A 22136-nucleotide genomic window follows, 5' to 3' on the forward strand; every position below is an offset into this window, starting at 1 on the left:
CTCAGGCTGGGCTTTGGGAAGCCCCCAAAGCAAAGCAGAGCAGGATCATGGGAGACCAATGAAGAAGGGATTTAAAGAAGATTGAAGGAGTTCACTGTGCCAAATGTTGCCCAGAAGACCAAGAGTGAGAATCAGTCAATGGGTTTGACACTGAAGAGGTCACTGATAGGCCTCTTGAGAGCAGCTTTGGAGATGGAAGCCTGATTGAGTGGAGTGGAGAATGTCAGGTGTGAGCACAGTGACTTAGAGGAACAGAAAGGTGTGGCCACTGAGGAAGCACGTAGGGTCAGTTGGTTTTTGTGGTTTGTATTAGAATTTTCTCCATTCCTCCTACTAAATCTTGCTTTTATAAGAACCCAACCAAGGAGGCACTTAACAGCGGACTCTTGACCCCACCCTTCGATGTCAAGGGATAAATTGAGGGAGAAGGGCTCACCTTACTGTGGCTTTTTGTTTTAATATAAAAGTCAAGTTGTTCCAGTGGAAACAAATTCATCGAAACATAGGTCAATGCCAGTTCTTGCTGAACTGCGAAAGGCAAGGATGTCTCATTGGAGAAAACAGTCCCCCAAAACTAAGACCATTATCCACATGCAGAAAGGAACAGCTGTGTCTTTATTTTTCTTTCTTTCTCTTTCTGTCTCTCCATATCTCTTATTTCCTCCTTTCCAGTTCTTTCTGATTTCATTTTCCTCCCCTGTCCCTTCCCCTGGCTAACCTAGCTTGGCACATGCCACCTTTCCTAATGGGCTGCCATCCCACGCGCTGGCCCCTGCCCAGGACTCCCTGCACTCGCCCACATGTGCTAACTGCTCTTAGCTCTCTGAATATTCTGTGCTTCTCATACCTCTGGGGCCCCTGTAGGTGCTGTTCTTTTTTGACTAATTCCTGCTAATTTGCAGAATACACTCTCAGCTACTATAACAAAGAGGCCTTCAATACATTGTTTAAATATAAGAGAATTTTTTTTCTGTCTTGTGCTATAATTTAGAGGCAAGTGATTCCACCAGGGCTGGCAGGGTAGCTCAGTGTTTGGCTTTCATCTCTGGATCCAAGGTGTCTGCTCCAGCTCTTGTATCACAACTGCATCCCAGCAGAGGAGGGACAGTAGGATTCAGATGTTGTGCACTTTTAATTATATTCCACTACCCAGAGGTTTGCCCTATAGCCACACTTCACTGTAAGAGAAGTTTAAAATGTAGTCTTTGGCTAGCAGCATGGATATTGGAGGACAATAGGGTCTCTGCCATGTTACCCTTCATGCAAATGCCTTCCACTCCAAGAGACCAGTTCCTCTTGGTGATGCTCTCTCTGCTCATCTCCCTAGCGTGACACTTGCCATATTGAAGGAATCTCTCTTGTGTGTTCTCTAGTAGGCTGTAAACAAACATGGCCTGTGTGTCATTTATCTTGGAGCCTGGAGCCTATGAGAGTATTGGCCCAAGGAAAATGTGGGTGGCATAGAAGAATCCCAAACAGATGCGCTGTTGGCGATGGGCCTTGCGTGTGGGTCCTTCATAGGGGAGAAGGGTGAGAGTAGCATGACCCTTAACCTCCTGCCTCCCCAACTGAGAAAGCCTAGAGCTGCAGCTGAGCCCCAGGGCTGGCTGGGAAGGGACAGCACCTGCTCCCAGGTCTCACAATCCTGAAAAGTATTACTCAGTTCAAATATTTATTTTAGTTTCAAGGGATGCAATCCAACTCTTACCAAGTCCAAAGGGTGACAGGAAGCAGGGCGTGGCTGTTGCCACCCTGGGCTCTGTTTGGGTGTGTCACTCACTTCACCTCTCTTGGAACCTGTGGCCCCTGCTCTCCCAGCAGAGGGGGTCTCCTGGGACCCCCGTGCTCTTCCTTCCCCACCACCATGCTGCCCACATTCCCATCTCTTCCCTTACCCCGGAGGTTTCACCTCCTCAGAGGACAGTTATCCTCTCACATCCAGGGGTCATCTGCTAGCGACCAGGGTCAGAGATCCTTGAACACTACCAGGGCAGAGGGTTGGGGACAGCAGAGGAGACCCACAGAGTGGATTGGTCTCTGGATGAAATGTGTAAACTGTTAAGCTCTTGCTGCCTGTTTCTTGAAACTTGTAGTGTTCAAAGAGGCCTCTGTCACTTGTCCACTCTCATCCTAGGAAACTATGGGTTTCAGAAGTGGACATAGGTGAGAACAATTCCCCTACAGCATTGTCCAGCATTGAGACCCGCACCCATCTCCCCGATTCAGACACCATGGCTCACGTGCTCAGTCTGCACACGTCTGTGTGCAGTCTGCATCTTAGAGATGTGGAGGTACACACAAGGTCATCCTGGTGATGTAGTAAGGGAATCAGTTACATCGGAGTCTACTGTTCCCAGTGTGGGAAGAGCGCACCTGCAAATCTCTAACAGGGAATGTTGGTTGCTGCTCCTGGCTGATTAATCCTTTGGGGTGAATTTGCACATCTGGGTATTCTCATGACCCGCTGAGGGTTTTGTCCCAAATGGAAAAATTGATTGGCTTTCCTTGTTGTGTCCTAAGAGGTCCTGTTGGTGTGATTTTCAGGCCAAGAAGGTGTATTTTTTTTTCTTGCTTTTTCTGATGTTCCTCCGTCCTGTTCTTATAGAAAATAAATTTGTTTCTTTCTCTTCTGAGATGTCAAGTCCTCAGGGAGGAAAGAGGAAATGTAATGTATGACACTGGGCTGAGCACATTACCATGAATGTATGGGGGTCCTTTCCTCAGCCCTAAATTTCTACATTGCTATCCCAATCCCCAATGTGTTAGTAATAGGGGATAGGGCCTTGAAGAAGTCGAGATGTTTGGATGAAGTGGTTTGGTAGAGCACCTGAGATGAGATTGGCTTTCTTGCAAGGGGTAACGAGTCCTGAGCTCGCTCGCTCTCCCGCATGAGGTCCTGCCCCATACATAGAGGTGCAGACACCCTGGGCTTGGACTTCCAGCCTTCAGAACTGTGAGAGATAACAACCTGTCGGTTAGGCCACCTAGTGAGAACTGGGGATTGAACACAGTCCCCTTTACCCTCAGCCACCTCCCTGGCTATTTTTTATTTTTTTTACTTTGTGACAGCATCTCATTAAGTCACTAACTTGCCTAGGCTGGACTCAAACTTGCAGTCTTCCTGCCTCAGCTTCCCAGAATTCTAAGATTACAGGCAAGTACTACCATGTCCAACCAACCTGTTCTTTTCTTTAAAAAGAGCAGCCCAGACAAAGACACACATGATGTGTGCAAGCCTCTGGAGGGTGAGAACACTTCAAGTCAGCCTGGAGCCATGGCAAGAGTGGGAATTGTCCTCCAAACACTATAAACTTCAGCCAGAGGCTCTTTTGAACTGCAGTCATCTGCAAAAGTCTAACAGAGAGCACTTATGCCATGGAAATGAGATGTAAGCCTCACAAAGGGCCAAACCAGTCTGTTGTGAGGTTAAGTGGCTTAGTTGAGAGTCCTCTTTTGCCTTCAGAGAGGTCTAAGAAGGAAGCATCTTCATTGCAAATAGAATTCACATCAAGTGTTTCAGGCACCATGTCAGTGCTTGAGATGTGAATATAAATAAAGCCTATTGCCTGCATTTAATAAATTTGAGTTGTAATTAAAGCTGCATATGGCTAATCATATAATAATGTGTGAAGTCTGCGCTTTGTGCATGGTTGAGTAGAAATATGCTTGACATGTCAGGGTACTCATATGTAATGCCCTGAGGTCTCTCAGGAGGGGATGTACAGTTTGAGTAGCAGAACTGTGGGGCTATTTTTATGTTTCAGGCTGTCCTGGAGCTGGTGCTGGTTGCACATGCAGCAGGGAGGGACTGGAGACTGACAGACAAGCCCTGGAGTCTTGGGGAGGGAGGAGGGGTACAAAGAGAGAAGGAGCTGGCAGTTTTCCCATTGGATTGTCTGGAATTGGAAGTGAGTATAGGAAGTGGGAGGTCTGCTGTGGTTGTAGCCCTAGATACTAGAAAATAGCGGCACTGTTCACTGAGACAAGATACTGGGGATGGGGAACCAGTTAGGGATTAGGTGGGAGGGGAACAAGGCAATTGCAGGCTATGATGCTGATCACCCCCCTCCTGCTGAGAATTAAATCCAATGCCTGGTACCTGCTATGATCACAGGGAAAGGGGTGGGGGGACAGGAACCTGGAAAGACAGCAGATTACAGGATTCAAGATCCATGGCATTTAGAGATTCATAAGTATTCATGAACTCTATGAATATGCAAATGTTCCTAAGTGTTCAGTTTAGAAATGATTCTCTGGATTGAAGGAAAGGCGTTGTCTTTTCTCCAGGTTGGACTCTCGGCACTTTTGATCTTTGGCGGGGGGGTACTGGGGATTGAATTCACGACCTGGCACTTGCCAGGCAAGTGCTTATGCCGCTGAGCTAAATCCCCAGCCCATGTTTGATCATGTTTAGAGTAATATTTAAAGAATTTAGCTGATTCAGGGAATTGAATTTACTCATAGGAGTTCAGAATACCACCTAAGACTAGCAGGAGAGAAGACCTTTAAAAGGCACACAGTGCCCCAGATCAGGCACCTGAAAACTGCCCGTAGAATTGGAAGGTGCAGGATTTATATGACCTGAAGAGAAGCCAGAGTATTTGTGGGTGGAATTGAATAGGGTTGCTGGTGTCTATTCCATAGAGAGGCACTCTGTTTGGCTAGACTGTGCCAGAATCTTTAAAACCATGACACCATCCCCCCTCAGTATCCATGGGGTATTGGTTCCAAGTTGGTACCCCACACTGACACCAAAGTTCTCATGTGCTTGTCTCTTACACAAAATATTGTGGTATTGCCATGTAACTATACATATCCTCTGTTACTTTAAATCATCTCTAGATGGATTACAATACCTAATACAATGTAAATGGTATGTAAATATTCATTATTAATAGCAGTATTGGTAGAATAATGACAATAAGTAGGTCTGCACCTGTTCAGTACAGATGCAGTCTTTCCCAAATATTTTTGATGTGCAGTTGATCAAATCCATGAATGAGGAACCCATAGGTAGGTAGGGCCAACAGGCTCTATCTAAAAGAGAGAAGAATCTAGTTAGGAATTGCTGCTTGATTTTTTGAGTACTTAAATTCCTCCCTCTCTTAAATACGTTGTGAAATTCTAAGCAGGTTTTAAGGATACAAAAACAAATTTTGCTGCAAAAAGTGTGGTCTCTGAGCCCACAGTATTAGCATTGCCTGGAATGTTCTTAGAAATACAGAACCTACAGGATCTGCATTTGAACAGGAGCCTCATTGATTCAAGTGCACTTTAAAGTTGATGAATATTGGTCTAACCTAGTGGGATTCAGCAACTGTTTTATATTGGGTTCATTTAGGTAACTTTGAAAATAATATAGCTTGCCAAGCATCAACCCAGACCTTTTGATACAGCCAAGTGATTCTCTTGAGTACCTAAATTTAGATACCACTGGCTTGTAAAGATTCAAAAATCTTCCCTGGTGAAGGACAAATGGCAAGAACTTTAGCAAATGGAAATCTAATTAGAGCTCCATATATGTTTGTTTTGCAATCATAATAAATGGCCCACGCGTCATGATCTTAAAAAAAAAAAAAAAAAAAAAAAGGCCCAGGCCAGATTGTCAATCAACAGCCTTGTCCCCTTATGGTCAGAACATCTTGATGCGTGATTGCGTGATGCTTAAGATAAAAAGACATGGGGCTGAGGATTTAGCTCAGTGGCATAAGCGTCTGCCTGGCAAGTGCAAGGTCATGAGTTCCATCCCCAGTTCAAAAAAAAAAAGGTAAAAAGATATGTTCTCCTCTCACCCATGGCACTGCAAAGGCTGTCCATATATTGGCAAATGTTGAACAGCCTTGGCCAATTCATTGCCCACTTTGAAAGCAAATAGAGTCAGTTGATGTTTACCAAGTACACACTCCATGGATGAAAATAATTACCAAGAAGCAAACAATATGATCCTCATTACTCACATAGTTTGTCTCTGTAGAAGATCATAGCTAGAAAGGGCCTTTCAGAACTCTTCTCCAAGCTCTCACTTTACGGATAGAAAAATAGAACCCATGGAGAGGTTAGGTCCTGAATTCCAGCTGGTTTCATCCAAGAGGGAAACATTTTTTTTGCTGTTTCGAAAAGGGATCACATATTTGTTGCCTAATTAAAGGTGCAAAATGAGCAAGCTTTGATACTCTGTGCTTAATATCAAGCAATGGGAAAAGTGCTGTAAACATAAAAAGATCTGATTCTTAATGATCACCCAAGACTAAGACACATGGAGTGCAGATGTGCTAGGAATTCAACAAGTGAGTTCTCAAACGCTGAGATCTTTAATTAAGCAGGTGTTTGGGAAGTAGATCCTGTGTAGCTTCCAGCCTTGGCTGGACTTGTCTGGCTGAAAAATGGCACTGACCCAGCCTAGCAGCAGGGCTGAAACCGGCTTCACTTGAAAGTGTAGGAATGTGCCATTGTTATTTTCTTCTTTCTTATCAGACCCCATTAACTTGAGCAAGGAAGGAACAAAAATGGCCTGGGAAAACCTGTTGTTTCACTGGATAAAAATTTAGTACCAAGTAAATGACTTTTGCTGTGTCCAAAAAAGGAAGAGTGGAGGTCTTGGAAAGGTGTAGACTTCCAAGTACTTTTGGATAGCTTCTCCCAGTGTCACCCAGTGAGAACGTTTCCGGTTGGCTAATGGCTGTGCTCACAAAGAACAGAGATATTCAGCAATGTTAAAAACCTGGGCTCCCAAGTCAGCCTTGCTTGTTCACAGTACTGAAGCACAGAGGTGTGAGAAGAGGAAAGAATCAGAGCTGTATAAAAGTTGAACTCATATTGCTGTGAAATTTGCCAAGACATGCATACCTTTCTGCTTTTAGATGCTTACAATTCTAAAATACTTGATGGATCGACTGGTGGATGCCAAAGAGCAGAGGTAGGAATGTACCTGCCTTTTTCTCACTTTTGTCCCACTCTCCCACCATGTGGCGGGGGCTTGAAGAAGGGAAGTCTCTGGCTTTGCGCTGAAACCACAAGACTAACCATGCCTTGCAGCCCACTGAGTCTCTACATTGAACTTGGCATCTTTGATGAATTCCAGAACAGGCCTGCAGGAGGCAGAAGCCAAGTTTCCTCCATTTTCCACAGCTGTGAAGAACAGCCCACCACTGGGGAAAGAACCAAAATTTCCTGCATGCTGGGCACTGGTGATGGGACCTGTGCACACGGCAATTTACAAACTCACGGGGCAGCCCATGAACCAGACTATAGTAGCCCTGTTTGAATGCAAGAGGTTAGGGAATTTGCTCCGTGCTCCCTAGTAATCAGGGCAGGAATCTGGATTCACACACAGCTCCGTCTTCTCCTGAACTTGTTAATCTTATCTACTACCCACTTGCTGGAAAGTTCTCAGCACTTTGAATTTTTTTGTTTTAAACTTTGATGCTGGGAGAATGGCATGAAAAATTCTGCCTAAGAGCACAGGGGAACAATTGGTGTTTTGTACAGTTTAATTTTTAGTTTTATTTCAGTTAAAATTTGTGTTATTAAAACAGTCTAAGTATTTTCCCTGTGAATTTCAGGAATAAAGGCTGAAATGTAGATAGATGCATGATGTATGGAAGATGCACAGTGAATGTGCAGTGTGATCATAATATACGATAAATTTTAAAATATGGGCTGGGGATTTAGCTCAGCGGCAAAAACAATGAGTTCAATCCCTGGTACCAAAAAAACAAAACCAAATATTCTCCCTTGCTTCGAATACACTTATTCCATCTTTCCTGCCCCTCACTGAAGCAGTTCGGGAAGTCCTCTTTCCTGAGTGTCTGTGGTTGAGCTACTGTAGCTGTGTCAAATTCCTGGATCAGTTCAAAACATTTACCTTTCATGGTCATATTGACTTTGGAGAAGAGCCAGAAGTTTCTGGTAAATATGGTAGATGAGGACCCAGTATGAGGTTTTTATAAACCTGCCTCTCAGTTGGATGGCACTCAACAGCTGAATCACTATATTTTTTTAATCAAACCTCCGAAAGATACTCATGAAAGAGAACTTCCAGAACTGCTTCAGAAGTGGCAAGAATGATGGGATGAGTGTGTTGGAAGCAGTGGTGAAAAAGATTTTGAGGAGGATTAATGGCAATGTGTCATTTATTGTGATAACAAATTTTAAACATACATTCATTGTCTATTTTGATCATACCTCATAAACTGTTACACATATCCATGTTTTTAGATTAAAGCATATCTATGCCTATTTACAGCAGTATATTAAGTCTGTTATGTCTACTTGTAGGGATTTTTATGTAGTAACCTGAGTTATAACACTGAGATCATGCTTAGAACTGTTCTATATGGGACAGAAAAATGGATGGTATATTTTTTTCCAAGAGGGCAGAAAATGGACATAAAACAATAGCACCACACTCACAAAATCCTTTGAGAACTTCCAGTGAAAGAGAAGGGGTACTGGGCCACTGAAGACCTACCCCAGAGGTGTCATCTTATATTATGGGAGCTTGGGGTGGTGGTTCTTTTTTGTGCTGTTTTTTGAGTCCGACTGGAAGATGCTGTTCATTTTGCTCTCCCCAGAATTGTTGGATAGTGATGTCTTGGGGTCAGTTCCTCCATGCAGTGCTTCTGTGAGACCTTGACCAGACTTGGGAGATATTCTTTACTTATACCTTAACTACCTTTGCCCATGTGAACCTCACATATTACCACTGCCTAGAGACTCAGGAGCCACGTCTGCCTGCAGCCTCCTAGAATACAGCACAGGGATGATATTGAGTAGGTCTGGTGACTTTCCTGAGTGAACACTTATTTGAGATTCAGAAGGCCACTCTGGGGACATCAGAAGGAAGACCAGATAGCATAGATAAATCTTCACGGGTCAGCAGCACTGTGGTGCTTAACATAGAAGACGATTTCCTCCTGGACAAAAGCAATGCTGGGCTTTTCTAGACTTTAGACAATTCAGAGAGTGCTCTCCTCCAGACACTAAGGTCACACAGACATGCTTGTTGTGATCAAATCCTCCAACTGCCTAGGAAGCTAACCAAGGCTCAGAAGGACATTCAGCAAAGTCCCAGCAGAAGGGACTATGTTTGATGCTGGCTGTCTCAATGGCCAGTTCAGAACACATACACACACACACACACAGAACATGAAGAATGAATGAGTAAATGAATGGATAAATGATTAAATGCACCCAGCATTCTTTTCTCTTAGCAGACTCTCCCTAACAATTATGTAGGAAAGGACGTCCCCATGCGATTTGCCCATTAGAATAACAGTTGTTCAGGGTGTCATATCTTGTTCTCTTCCACTGATGCAAGGAGGATCCCCTGCCCAAGAATGTCCTTGGAGTGGCTCAGTATACTTTTCCTTCTGCTATTTAAGTCAAATGTATTTAATGTAAAGGATTTAGCTGGGAGCTGGAATGTGCAAACATTCCCATTCTGAGTTCCACAAGGTGTGTAAGCTGACTTTGCTTGGGCGAGGGGGAGGTTACTTTTAAGCCCACATGGTTTTATCAGCTAATTGGCTGGGGAAAGCTGATTTGGGGATTTAAAGTACTAATGTTTGCTATTCATGTGACCATTCAGCAGCTGTTGAATTTGACAATGAACACAGCCTTCTCCCAGATGTGTTTTGAAGGTACAAAGATGGAGACACCCTTCAAAGAACTCCAGGAACTTACTGGGTTCTCAAAATATGCTTTAGATTGATAATCCAGCAAATGAATTTTAATTTTTTTACATGTACCTCAACAGAAGTAGGGTAGAATGGAGTTCATTTTTTAGTTTGATAAAGTGGTAGGTGTTTTTAAAAAGTGCACTTCAAAGATTTTGTTTCTGACTGCTTTGCACATGCTCATGCTCACGTGTGAATACATACACATGGGCCCACAGTTCAGTCCTTTACGCCCACCTGAACCCAGTCCAGGGACCTGTGGGCCCTTGGTTTCCCTGTGTACAAGTCTGTGGGATGCTGTATATCCCGGAAGTTAATGAGCACAGAAACTTGGGTCCCTGCTGCCACCTTGGCTTGCTAACAGTTCTTTGTCCTCTTTGGTCTCTCTCATCCTTTATTCCCCTCAAAGCAGGAAGAAAAGCAGGAATTTCTAAGGCGACATTGTTCCCAGGGTACAATTGTCATCCATCACTCCTTGCTGGGAAAATGTAAACATACACTGGCCAATAATGGCATTATTTATTGCCACAGGCTTCGTTATCAATTGGGGCAGGAGGGGCTGTTGGCCAAGCATTCTTTGCCAGCTCCCCAGGAGGATTGGCTTGGTGGGCAGAGCTGGAGTGGGAGGGGGTGAAGGGCTGGACTTCTTGCAGCTGAAAACTGGACTGGCGCATTGCATTCAGTTTTGCACGTAGTCAGCACATCGGGAAGGAATGATGGTGCCGTCACCTTGGAGCCAGGTTTTGGAGACTGTCCATGCTTACTTAGAGGTGGGGAGCTGGTCTCACATAAGACCCATATGCTTGGCCATTTTGGGATGGTGGTGAGCATAAATATGGTAACCAAAGAGGTACCAGGCATACCACATGGTGAATCACAGCTTTTACTGTTGTTTCTAACTGCATGATGGTTGGTTTGGTGTACGTAGGAGTAGGTATAGAAGAGCAAACCCTCCTGAAGTCATGAAGTAGAGGACAAGAGGATGATGCCTGCAGGCAAAGGTGGGGCCAGTGGGAGGAAAGACTTTGGAGCTAGGCCTGGTAGACCCAGGGCACTCAGTGGACCTGAGTGGAGGGCATTGATGCACAGTGTTTAGTACTAAGTCCCTGCTTTAGTAGGCATGAAGCACCAGGAATTCCCTCATGGAGACTAAAGAAAGGATGTTTCAATTCAAACAGTTTCAGCTGCAGACTGTGTACAGTGCCTGTGCTGGATGCCTTGGGAGATTCAATTTGATTTTGTGCCCTGAAGCTCTCAGTTACAAGCAGACTTCCCTGGATGCACGAACCTTAACTGAGGGTTGTGCATGGGGTTCTGGGAATGCAGGGAAGATCTCAGGGCTCTGTGAAGCTTCAAGAAGGGGCAAGAGCCCTCAGTCAAATGGTTTTCTTACACAAATATTATTAAGCTCATGTAATCCTGTGGGCAGGACATTTCTCTTACTTTTATTATGTTCTCTCTCTGTGGTGATGAGCAGAATCCTGTGCACAGAGTAAGTATGTTACAGACACCCATTTCACATGCAAGTGAATAAACTTACCCAAAATGCCTTTCTAAATCAAGAAAGGGCAATGATGAGGCAATGAACTTTTGATGAGCTGTTGCATGGGATGGCAGAAGAATACTTGAGGTGAGGCATGCCCTTCTTGGCCATTTCCTTTTTGGATTTCCAGTAAGTAGACTAGCTCTGCCCTCCTGTGGTTTGAGGTCAGTGTGTCCTACAAGTGCCTATCAGAGACACCTCCATCTCCATGTAATCCATCAACATTATCATCTGCTTCTCATCCACAATGAACATGCAGTTGGCAGCACTGGGAGCTCCAGGCCCTTTGGAAAGGTAAAGGTGACATTCTTTGAAATCTTTCTTACAGATGTGGACGAGTGTGCAACGGATTCCCACCAGTGCAACCCCACCCAGATCTGCATCAACACAGAAGGGGGGTACACCTGTTCCTGCACCGATGGGTATTGGCTTCTGGAAGGCCAATGCTTAGGTAACAGCTCTCTGGGGTCCACTGGGACTGTTGAAAGCCAATGAGTGGCAGGTATATTATGGGATATGTGCTTATTGGGTGGCCTAAGTTTAGTAAGCTTTTCTTTAGGAGGAAAGCAAAAGATTAGTCACACATGTCATCACTTCTTTCTTTTTTTTTTTTTTTTTTTTTTGTTTATTTCATGGCACTGGAGCTCAAACTCTTCGTCTTATGCATGCCAGCAAGTGCTCTGCCTCTGTGCTATGTCCCCTGTCCACATGAGTCTTTAAATCAGTTGTCACAGCCATCATCATGTCATCATAATAAGATTTGGTTTGTTTTTTGAGCCAGAGTCTCACTCTGCTACCCACACTGGTGCCAAACTTTTGGTCTCGAGCAATCCTCCCATCTCCAGTAGCTGGTACTACAGGTGCATGCCACTGTACTCAGCTTCTTATAATTTTTGAATATACTTTTAAGGGTTCATGTTTGGTTTTATCTGGCTTTTCTTCCTATCTTTAGGAAATTTATGTCTACACCAGGAAATTATAGAAATGAGAGTTGTTCTGTCCTAGTGAGAAATATTAAGCCAAGAGAATATTTTTCCTTAGTTGTATTCCAGGTCTCAAGTATGGATCGGTAGATTCTGATCAGACATCATCTCCTCCCAGCACATCATAGCTGCCCCGTGCTATGCCCGCCCCACTAGCTGTGGTAGTTCTATTTACTCCACAAGAATTAATCATCACGTATTGAGAATTTTGCTGCCTGCATTTGGCATCTGCTGTATTATCTTTTGTTTATTTTTACCCAAGGGCTAACTTTAGTTTCTTCCTCTCTACATTTGTATTTAACCAAGTGAATGAATTCTCATCATTTTCTAGCCGTGATTTAAATTTCTACATCTAGGGTGTAATTCCTATGTTGTGAGTTTCTAGTGAAGTTTTGCCAGTTTAAATTCTCTAAAACATTGTTCTGTTGCCTGAAAGTTAGTACTAGAGGGGCTGAGAAGGAGATCCAAACAACATTATGAAAACAAAAAAAGAAAAAGTGCTTCTTTCCAAGCCTTTCTTGATGGGTCTACTCTCACACTCTGTCTAAAATATTCTTGAGGTCTGATAAGCCCGTCTAGACTTGGCTAGGTTTTCCATCCCAGGCACACACAGAAGAATGGGTGCACACAGGCATTGATGAATATGACAATGCCTGCATTTAAACCAACCTCTATTCTAATGGAAAATTTGATGCTACTGATTTGAACAAAAGCAGATCAGTGAGAGGGAGTCGTTTGTACAGGAACTGAATATGTAGAATTTCAGAGCTGGAAGGGATGTTAGTTATTATGTCATCCAACTTTTATAGACTTGGAGACAGACTCAAAGAGAAGGAACATTTCTGGCAAAGTTAAAGTAAATTGGGTCTAATATCCAAGTCTTCTGTTTCTTGACCTAGTTTTCTCCATCATAGGGGGTACTAGAGAGGTAAGGGAGACCTGGATACACAGGATCCCATTACAGAAAACCTAGGTCCAACCAGGAAATTCCTTCTATATCTGAGAGATACTAAGAATGGGGGTATCCCTTTTTCTGGGAGAGCTGTCCTCCTCTAAGGAGCAGGATGCTTGGCAGGTTGCTCACAGAGGCCTAACATGGTGCCATGTGGCATGCCCCCTCATACTTCACATCTGATGTGAAGACTTTTCCTAATTGTGGTAGAATTCATTTCTTCCCTTGGCCAAACTCTTCTTTCTTATTCAAAATGAAATTGCCACAGCTGCCTGTCACTCCCCACTCCTGCTGTGCATCTTTGGAGGAATTACTTTTGCAGGGGGCTACCTTTCATCCTAGGTAGCCCTAGTGGAAGGGTGTCCTGACTACTTGTCAGTGTCTCCTGAGGCCTTTGTTTTCCACCTCAGAAAGGATCAGGACAGCTGCATGAGCCAGTGGTCTTCCCAGACAAGAGTTTCCCAGCTCTTGCATCAGGGGGTAAACCAGGACAGAAGTTGCTGGGACTCAGAGGTGACACAGAATCATGAGACAGGGCTTCTGCTGAGAGCTGAACAATAGGAAGGGACTGAGGTAGGCTGGAGAAGTGCAGTTCTTTTAAAGGAGTCAGTAGAAACCAGGCACAGGCTGGCCTTCAGAGCCATCGCTGGATTGTGGTTCCAAAGAACAGGGGTTCAAGGGAAGGAATGTGGTTAGTTTCAGGAGAGGTGGGGAGGAGATAAGGGCCAGTTAGGTCAGCTGGTTCCCATATAGGCGAGAATATTGTCCCTTCCACAAGGCTGGTGATTTCATGCAAATCACCCTTTCCTACAGGAGAGAGCTGTCCAGCCCAGATCTCATCAAGGATGTTGAGACATGCTTTCCCAATGACATCAAGCTCCCTGTAGATTGATGAGTGTCTTAGAGAGGTCATATTACCCGTTGAACTGCTGAAAGTACCCATTGACCACAGTGCTGGTGCTTTCTCTGGAAAGATCAGCCACTGCTGAGAGGATATGTGTTTATCCAGAGTTTTATGTCTGCTCTGGTACAAGGAGGAGAGCCAAAGTGAACCTCACATCCTTGTCCTCACTGTAGCACTATCCAGCTTTTCCTGGCTTGCGCCTGCTCCTGTTGCTAAAGCTGGACATAGTCACTGTTTTTTTAATTGAATTTAAAAAATTTTTTATGTGTACATGTTTGCAGTACATAATGATTACGTTCATAGCAGGGAGTTGGTGCATGGACATAACACATCTTAATTCTTTTTACATCCCCTTCCTTCCCCTCTCACTGCCCTCCCTGTCTGATTCCCTTCTCATTTGCAAAAGATCTATCTCCCTGTTTGCTAGCATCTTTTAGTTTGCACTTTAATTTATTTATACTTTGGGCTCCTCAATAAGAGAAACCTTGTCAATTTAAGCTTGTGAGGCCACAGTCATTGTTAATGGAGCTGGTAACGAGCCTGTTGAACAATGCTATGTATTCTCCTTATTTATATGCGACACTAACTTGCCCTCAACAGGACAGTGAAGAGTCTATATGGAGTTGCAGAGTTGAATCTTAATGTTAAGGTGAAATCGCGGAGGCTGTTTTGCTCAGTATCCCACACAAAGCACAAATGTCTTCCACAGCTTTCTGGATAGGTTCAAGTGTTCTTAGGACTAGGAGGGACCAAGGAGGTAGAAGATTGTAGGGAGAAGGAGCCTTGTAACAGAGAACACCAGTCCCCCCCAACACCTAGCTGAGCCTATCTTAGCACTGGTTCCCCTTAGCTTCCTTCCTCATCTCTCTCCAGAAGGGCAGCAGTGACACCCTGCTGAGGGCAGCATCAGTGGGAGACACCTGCCTTACCTTGATTGCATTTCTGTTTCCAGACATCGATGAGTGTCGCTATGGTTACTGCCAGCAGCTCTGTGCGAATGTTCCTGGATCCTATTCTTGTACATGCAACCCTGGTTTTACCCTCAATGAGGATGGAAGGTCTTGCCAAGGTATGTGGCACACGTGATAACTTGGACACCGCAGGAAACAGGAGCCGCAGTCATCTTCAGAGCCTGACAGTTTCTGTCTGCAAAATACTGTCATCAAAGTGTGTTCCTATTCCTTGTCACTACCCACCCACCCCCAGTGCTTACAGAAACTTGATACCTGAACTGAGGTTATGGGAAACAGCTCAAAAAGTGCTCTAAGTATAGCAGAGGAAAGAACCACAATCATCCGTTAGCTGTGTGCTTATGGGTTCATGGATTTGCTTCTCTGTCTGTGGCTGCTGGCCAGAAATGGGCTTGCTGGCCTCACCTAATCTGGAATTTTGTTGCATGTCCTGTAGCCTAAATTTGGTTTCTGAGACACAGAGAAGAATGTTAGGATGTTTGGGGCCCAATTCCTGATGAATCACAAAATAAACCATGCATCAGTCTTGTGGGCAATTCTCCCACTACAGTTTTCCTATGAACCCATGCTGGGATGGCTTGCTGTTTAGTGGAATCCAGGAGTGGTAACACCTTCCCCTATTCCAAAGCATGCCCCAGTAAGTCTGAATGAAACAGAAGCACTTTCTGATTTCCCCGTGATCACTTCAACTACTGATAAGTAGGAAAAGCAAGTTGTATGTCTCTTGACGTTTTCATCAGAAGGATTCTTCTGCCCAGGAAGTGTACAAGGGATTTAAAACCCAAGGAATTAGCACAAGTCCTGCTCTGGCCCCAGCTCACTGCCCCTGCCCCCCAGCTGGGCCTCCTGTCCCTGGCAGCAGCCTGGACAGGGGTGGAGGCAGCACCAGAGACGCAGAATGAGGTCTTTGTCTGGAGCCTGCCACCACGTTCCATAGGGCCCATTTCCTTGTCACACCATTTGATCGAGTTCTGGCTGGCAGGCTCCTGGCCAGCTAGTCTGAGGATATTATGTCTCCATTAGTTTAATCATATCTAAATCACTGGATAAACAGGAAGGCATAAGCATTCAAGGATTTGATCCTGGATCCTTTGTAAGGCTTTCCTCCCAAGCTGGTTCTGCTAATTGTTCCAAGAAGTCTCTGCCGGGTTCCTCTAGCAGGAAGAGGCCACTTTCTTCTAAGAGCAGAGGCAGGGCCTGAAGGTTAAGGAATCTGATGGAGTGGGGGCCTTTTCTTCCCAGGGAAGCAGGAAACAGGCGCCTAGCTCTTTATGCTGCAATGATAAGCAGCTTAGGGAAGACGTTGACTTCTCAGTGCTGAGGCCAGGGTTTGGAGGTGCCAACTTGAGTGGTTTTCCCTCAGAGGCTGGCACCATGCACCAGTCAGTACCTCTGGAGAAGTTCCGTGCACAGCAGAGCCAAAAAGCCACATGTGTTCCTTCTGGCCTCTCAGGGATGGGTCTGTGACAAAGAGCAGATAATATACTTGGTGGAGCCAAGTCTAGCCATGTGATAAAAGCAGCGGGCACAGCACTCTGGCTGGATGCGGGCACTCAGCCACCAGGATATTGCATCAGCGAAGCCTACAGGCAACACATGGAGCTTTTGCAATCCCGACACTCTGTGGGAGGAAGAGTGCTCTGTCCCCCCGAGCTTTGCCATGTCTGTTTATCTTCCTGACCCCCAACAGAAAATAACCTAGTGAGGTAGGCAGCCAGATGCTTGTGGTCTTGCTTCATAAATGAGAAAATTGAGACTCAGAAAGGTTAAGCCACTTAACCAAAGTGAGGCAGCCTGGTGATAGTAAAGTTGGGAAGAAAAGCAAGGGCCCAGCCCTCTTGTCCAGCAAGTTTGGATCCAGAGGGACACCTGGGTAGGCAGTAGAGCCTCAGGAGCGGAACCCTTTGGTCTTGTTCTCAGAGGCAGCTTCTTGACAAGGGAGGCAAACCTGAGCTCATTCATCTGCATCTGCCAGAAGCTGGAGATGCTATCCCTGTACGCCCCAGCACCTACTGTCTGTACTCACATTTGGTGACTTGGCATGATGGACATTTTCCTGCCTGGCTCAGGCCCAGCCAAGTAGAGAAATGCCAACCCACTGTGGGCTCCAAGGGAGATCAGTATCTCGCAGGGCCCTCCCTGTATGTTTGTTCATTTGTTTATTTTTCCTTTGAGAGCTCTGGAGAGGGCAGGAAGCAGGTGTTCTGTGCGCATAGGATTAGCCCTCCCCTTAAGCAAAGCCCATCCACCTGTTCATGGAAAATGTCTTTACCTCTGAAGACACTTGGATCTCTCTCTGTTCAGAGTCTTAAGAGGTTTAACTGGACTTTTGAAGTAGATAGTCCAGCCCTCAGGTGGAACCTCAGCCCCTAGCACACAGAGCACACAAGAAGGGGTGTTGTAAGTGTAGCGGCCGATGTCAATGTCCCCTCCACCTCCACCATCCCAGAGGCCAAGCAGAGTGAATCTTGTAAACTGTGGAAAGACCTCCGAGTCATGTCTGGGTCCCAAGCAGGACCTTGTTAGTGGTCCTGGGACATATCTCTTGTTACTCAGAATCCTTTAAATAACTTTATTTCAGTATAATTGCTGTGCAATCAACTGCACTGCTAGAGGAACATGATTTCATTCATTTTAACATGAAACTGTCACCACAACAAGAAGATAACCTCCCATCACTCCTTGTGCCCTCTATGGCTTTTCTTATCCTACTTAACCTCTGAGATGGGGGCAGTGATCTTGAAGCAGAAATGTATGGATCAAGTGAGTGAAGTTATTTCTTACAACCAGTGAAGTTATTTATACATCATAAGTGTATTCATAGAATTATCATGATTATTTGTTAAGCCCAAACTTCAAAAGCAGTGAGAGAAAAAGAGCCAATTGGTGATGGTATGTAGCGGGGATGGAAAGAGTAAACTTTGCCTGGAACTTCCAAGAATGAGCAAACTTATTAGAAGCACCTGCCCATACTTATATATGATGTATCTATGCATTGTTTCCTACTTTCTTGAGCCCCCAGTAGGGGAATGTGGACAGACAGCCTTGTACCTCAGTGGGTACTGTGGGGTCTGCAATCGTGATCTGATAGATCCTAGATGGAGATCTTTGGTACCTGTCTATCTGGTCTCCTAGCCATACTGAATTTTTATTTATTTATTTATTTTATTTTTGCTGATACATTTCTTCCCTGTGGTTAGTCTGTTGATATTCTGTTGTAAGAATGGTCACTGAAGTCCTTTGGCTTTTCACAGATGTGAACGAGTGTGCAACTGAGAACCCCTGCGTGCAAACCTGCGTCAACACTTACGGATCTTTCATCTGTCGCTGTGATCCAGGATATGAACTGGAGGATGATGGTGTTCACTGCAGTGGTAATGGGCTTGACATTGGAGAGCTCACCTGGAGGCCCAGGGTTGGAGGGCGAGGTGTCCTTCACAGATGTTTCCTCTCATTTCCTGGACACATGTCCAGCTGAGAACATTTCCCAGTGTTGTGGGGTCATAACCACACAGAACAGAGATGAGTTATTTCCTGAGCTGTTGGGTAGAGTCTCATCTTCCTTGTCATTTGAACTCTAATGCAAAAAGTCCTACCATCTAGGACTAATGTGGAGCTGACAAGGAAGAGAAGCCATTCATTTTGCCTGTTGGTCTCAGAGTTATCTATTCTCACCCAGATCTGACTCAAGTCCTGAAGATAAAACATAGATTATATTTGGATAGTGACCTGGTAATCATAGCACATCTTATCAGGCAGAGGAGAGGGGTTTGAATGAATGAGATCATGCATGTAAATACATATATTGTACATTATAAGTTTCTGAAATCTTTGTAAATTATCAGTGCCCAGCTCCAGGCCTAGTACATAGTGAGCAAGCAATAAACAGTTCTTGAATCAATGAATGGAAATTTGAATGTTGAATGAATGGAATCTTTATCATAAGACTATAGATGTGGTAGTTCAGTTGACCTTTTATAAATTTATTCCAAGCTCAAGAAACTATGATTCCATATTAGTTTATTAGCTCTATTATAATTTTCTTATTAATCTCCATTTTTCCCCAAAAAGTTACATTTTATGAATTTCCTAGATAGAAAACTATTCCTAAGTTATAAATTCTTTTAGAATAGAGATCACATCTTACTAGTATTTGTCACTGTAACATCCCACATAAAGAGCCATTTACAACTCCTTTCCCTCTTTCTTTCTCTCTCTCTCCCTCCCTCCCTCCCTCCCTCCCTTTTTCTCTCTCTCCCTCTTTACTCCTTCCCTATTTGTTTCTTTAAATGTTGAATTACAATAAACTCCATTCCATCTACTTTTATCATCACATTAGCAAAGTGCAAATTAATAATGCCTCCTTGTATTTTTTAAAAGTAAGTGAGCCATAAGCTAGGGCGTAAAAATCCTTTTGTTGTGCAGAATGAAAGGTTTCCTGATTCTGAGTTTCAAAGTAACAGGAACTGACCCAGGTAGTGAATGAGACTTTTTGATAGTTTCAATAGGGAATAGAGTGTTCTAGGGACAGACCCTCTTGAAACAATTAAGTGCCTCTCCCCAGGGCCAGGAAAGTCACAGCCATAAGCAGGCAATCACAGAGAACCTTAAACTGATTAAATATCAGCCCCAGAAACAGAAATAAAATACCCTTAGGCATGAAAGGCCACTTTCTTCCTGGATTTCAGTTCCTCCTGGCACTTCTTGGAGACTTGGGGCCAAAGAACTAACAAGAAGTTTGGAAATCTTAACATTATGAGAGGGGATTGTCTCTCCAGAATTCTCTGCAAATCCGCAAGATATTTACTGATCATCTGCAGAGACTGTATGGAGCTAGATAGAGCTGAGGTCCAAGTCTGCCTCTGTTGTGCACTACTCTCCTTGGTCATGACACTTCCTGAGCCTCAGTTTTCTCCTATGTTAAAAAATTAATCAGCCAACCAACCCAAAGAATCAGCATTCACAGAGGGTTCATAAGGATCAGACAGGTTGGTGCACTGAAGTGTCGTCATCTTTTAATTAGTCTACCATAAGTAAGTGTCAGAGACTTTTAATCCCTCAAGTGATGCCCACTTCCTGTGAGATTTGGCATGATCCCTGACTGTTGCAGACATTACAGAGAGAACAGCAGTGTGATTCCAGGAGTTTGTTTTCTGAACTTCCAACTTCCCTGAGCAGAAGTTCTCACTGTGTGGTCATAGCTGGTGTGACTCTTCCCCACAGGACCCTTCCTAGCCTTGTCCCTGGACCCTCAGGGATTGGCTAAATGGAACTAATTCTGGAAACCATGGTGGGGTTGTATGCGGAAGAGTGAACATGGCCTGATGTGTGCTCCCTGTCAGTGGAGGTTGGAGCCACAGCCCCAAGGCCTGGAAATTGCAGACTCAAAGATAACTGAGTAGGATCAGTTACAGCCCCTCTGTGCCAGTGGGAGGCAGGAGAGGGTGTTAGCCTCCCCCGGAGTAGTACTAAAACTAACACTGCTCTTAGGGAGAGCTGTCCCAATTTGAGTTACCTTAGGTCCTGGGCGCTGCACTTAGAGGAACTCAGAATTCTCCTAGAATTGAGGTGCTAACTCTGTTCATATCCCAGCTTTCTTGTTTACTGGTTATCTTTGAGTTCAGTCTGTTTACCTAAGGTCTGTAAGCTTCAATTTTTCTTCTGGAAAATGTGAACATTGGCAGTATCTCCACGGGGCTGAGGTACTCCAAAGGCTTGGGAACCCTTTAACCCGATGCTTAATACATTCCTAGCCTCAGGAATTGACAGGCATGACTACTCCTTCCACCAAGAATGAACAGAACCGACAAACTTCACAGAAATAAACAAGGGCACTCTCTGTTATGACGGGCTGGGGCCAGAGTCCTGGTGTCTCTGAGGAGATCCTGGAGGAGTAGCAGATGTTCCAGAGCAGCTTTAACATTTCAAATCAGCATCCTAATTCTGCTGCCTCCTAATCCTCCACCCAAAGACCACCAAGAGAGTCAGCCAACAGTTTCCCTTCTCAGCTGCAAAAGGCATTAGGCCTGTAGCGCCCGGAATTCTCCCATGCTAGAGCAGCAGCTCCATTCATGCCGACACCCTCTCTGGGTGATCCGAATCACCATGGTCTGTGAGTTACAGAGTAATCCGAGGACATGTCACTTGGGGAAACTAGTGAAAGCAAGTTTTTGGGAAACAACAAATGCAAGAAAAACATGTTTTCTTTGGCACAGTCTTCGAATAAGGCACAAATGGGGGCTCCATTGCCAAACTCTGTGTGAGATGAGGAGTTGCCTTTTCTGGGCCTCCTGCTTCTGCATCAGCTGCCCGACGTCTATGTGGATGTCTGGTAATATCGCACGGACAGTGCCCCTCCCCCCAGACCTCCTCTGCACCCCAGGGTGGTCCTGTACAGCTGGTTCCAGACTGGCTGGAGGCTGCCACGTCCCCTGTCCCAAGGAGCATCTGAGCCAGGCAAGCCGTAGGAGACAATGTGCTTACCCACTCCATTCTAACTCAGTTTTCTCTGTCAAGGAGGTTTTTATTTGTTTGTTCTTTGTGTCTATTTGTTTTAAGATGAGGTCTCACTGTGTTCCCTAGGCTGGCCTCAAATTCCTGCCCTCAAGCAATGTTTCTGCCTCAGCCTTCCAAGTATTGGCTTGATACAGTGAGATTTAATAGAGCTACATCCCATGGCTTTCTTAACTGTGCTTTTAGGAGCAATATTTTACCTCATCTAGGAGGGGAGAGGGAAATTGGCACTACCCAAAATTGGTCTTTCCAAAGATCAGAGTCAGTGAATGTTTTGGGGGTCTTGCAGAAGAGCTGTGTACCCAGAAAACCCCAGCAAGCAAGCAAACCTCAGCCCCTTGGATGGATCAGGAACGGAGAGTGAATGCATCTATAGGGCATAGTGAGTTAGTAAGGAGCAGACGACGAACGGTGAGCCAGAGGCAGGTGAAGCTGGAAACTTGATGCAAGTGGATTTCAATCTCAGCTCCATATAGAAAGGATTTTCTAACAATTAGAACTGCCCAAATATCAATAGGCATCCTCAGAAAATAGGGAGTTCCTCATCATCCTAAGGGTTCAAGAAGTGACCTGATAACTTTGTGACATAAAGA

At 44.7% G+C, this 22136-nt stretch overlaps 1 protein-coding gene across 2 annotated transcripts in view; it reads left to right on the top strand.

Annotated features, from left to right (window-relative positions):
* The window catches only part of Fbln5 (fibulin 5), a 69213-nt gene that overhangs the window by 34107 nt on the left and 12970 nt on the right, over positions 1–22136 (top strand). For both annotated transcript variants that reach the window (XM_003462640.5, XM_013144383.3), the window contains exons 5-7: positions 11549–11671; positions 15012–15128; positions 18285–18404. In XM_003462640.5, the coding sequence (XP_003462688.1) occupies positions 11549–11671; positions 15012–15128; positions 18285–18404 (360 nt within the window). The remainder of the gene's footprint in view (positions 1–11548; positions 11672–15011; positions 15129–18284; positions 18405–22136) is intronic.

Source organism: Cavia porcellus, unplaced genomic scaffold, assembly GCF_034190915.1.
Source record: "Cavia porcellus strain 051 isolate PalLab524CR breed Dunkin Hartley unplaced genomic scaffold, mCavPor4.1 scaffold_31, whole genome shotgun sequence".
Classification (NCBI taxonomy): domain Eukaryota; kingdom Metazoa; phylum Chordata; class Mammalia; order Rodentia; family Caviidae; genus Cavia; species Cavia porcellus.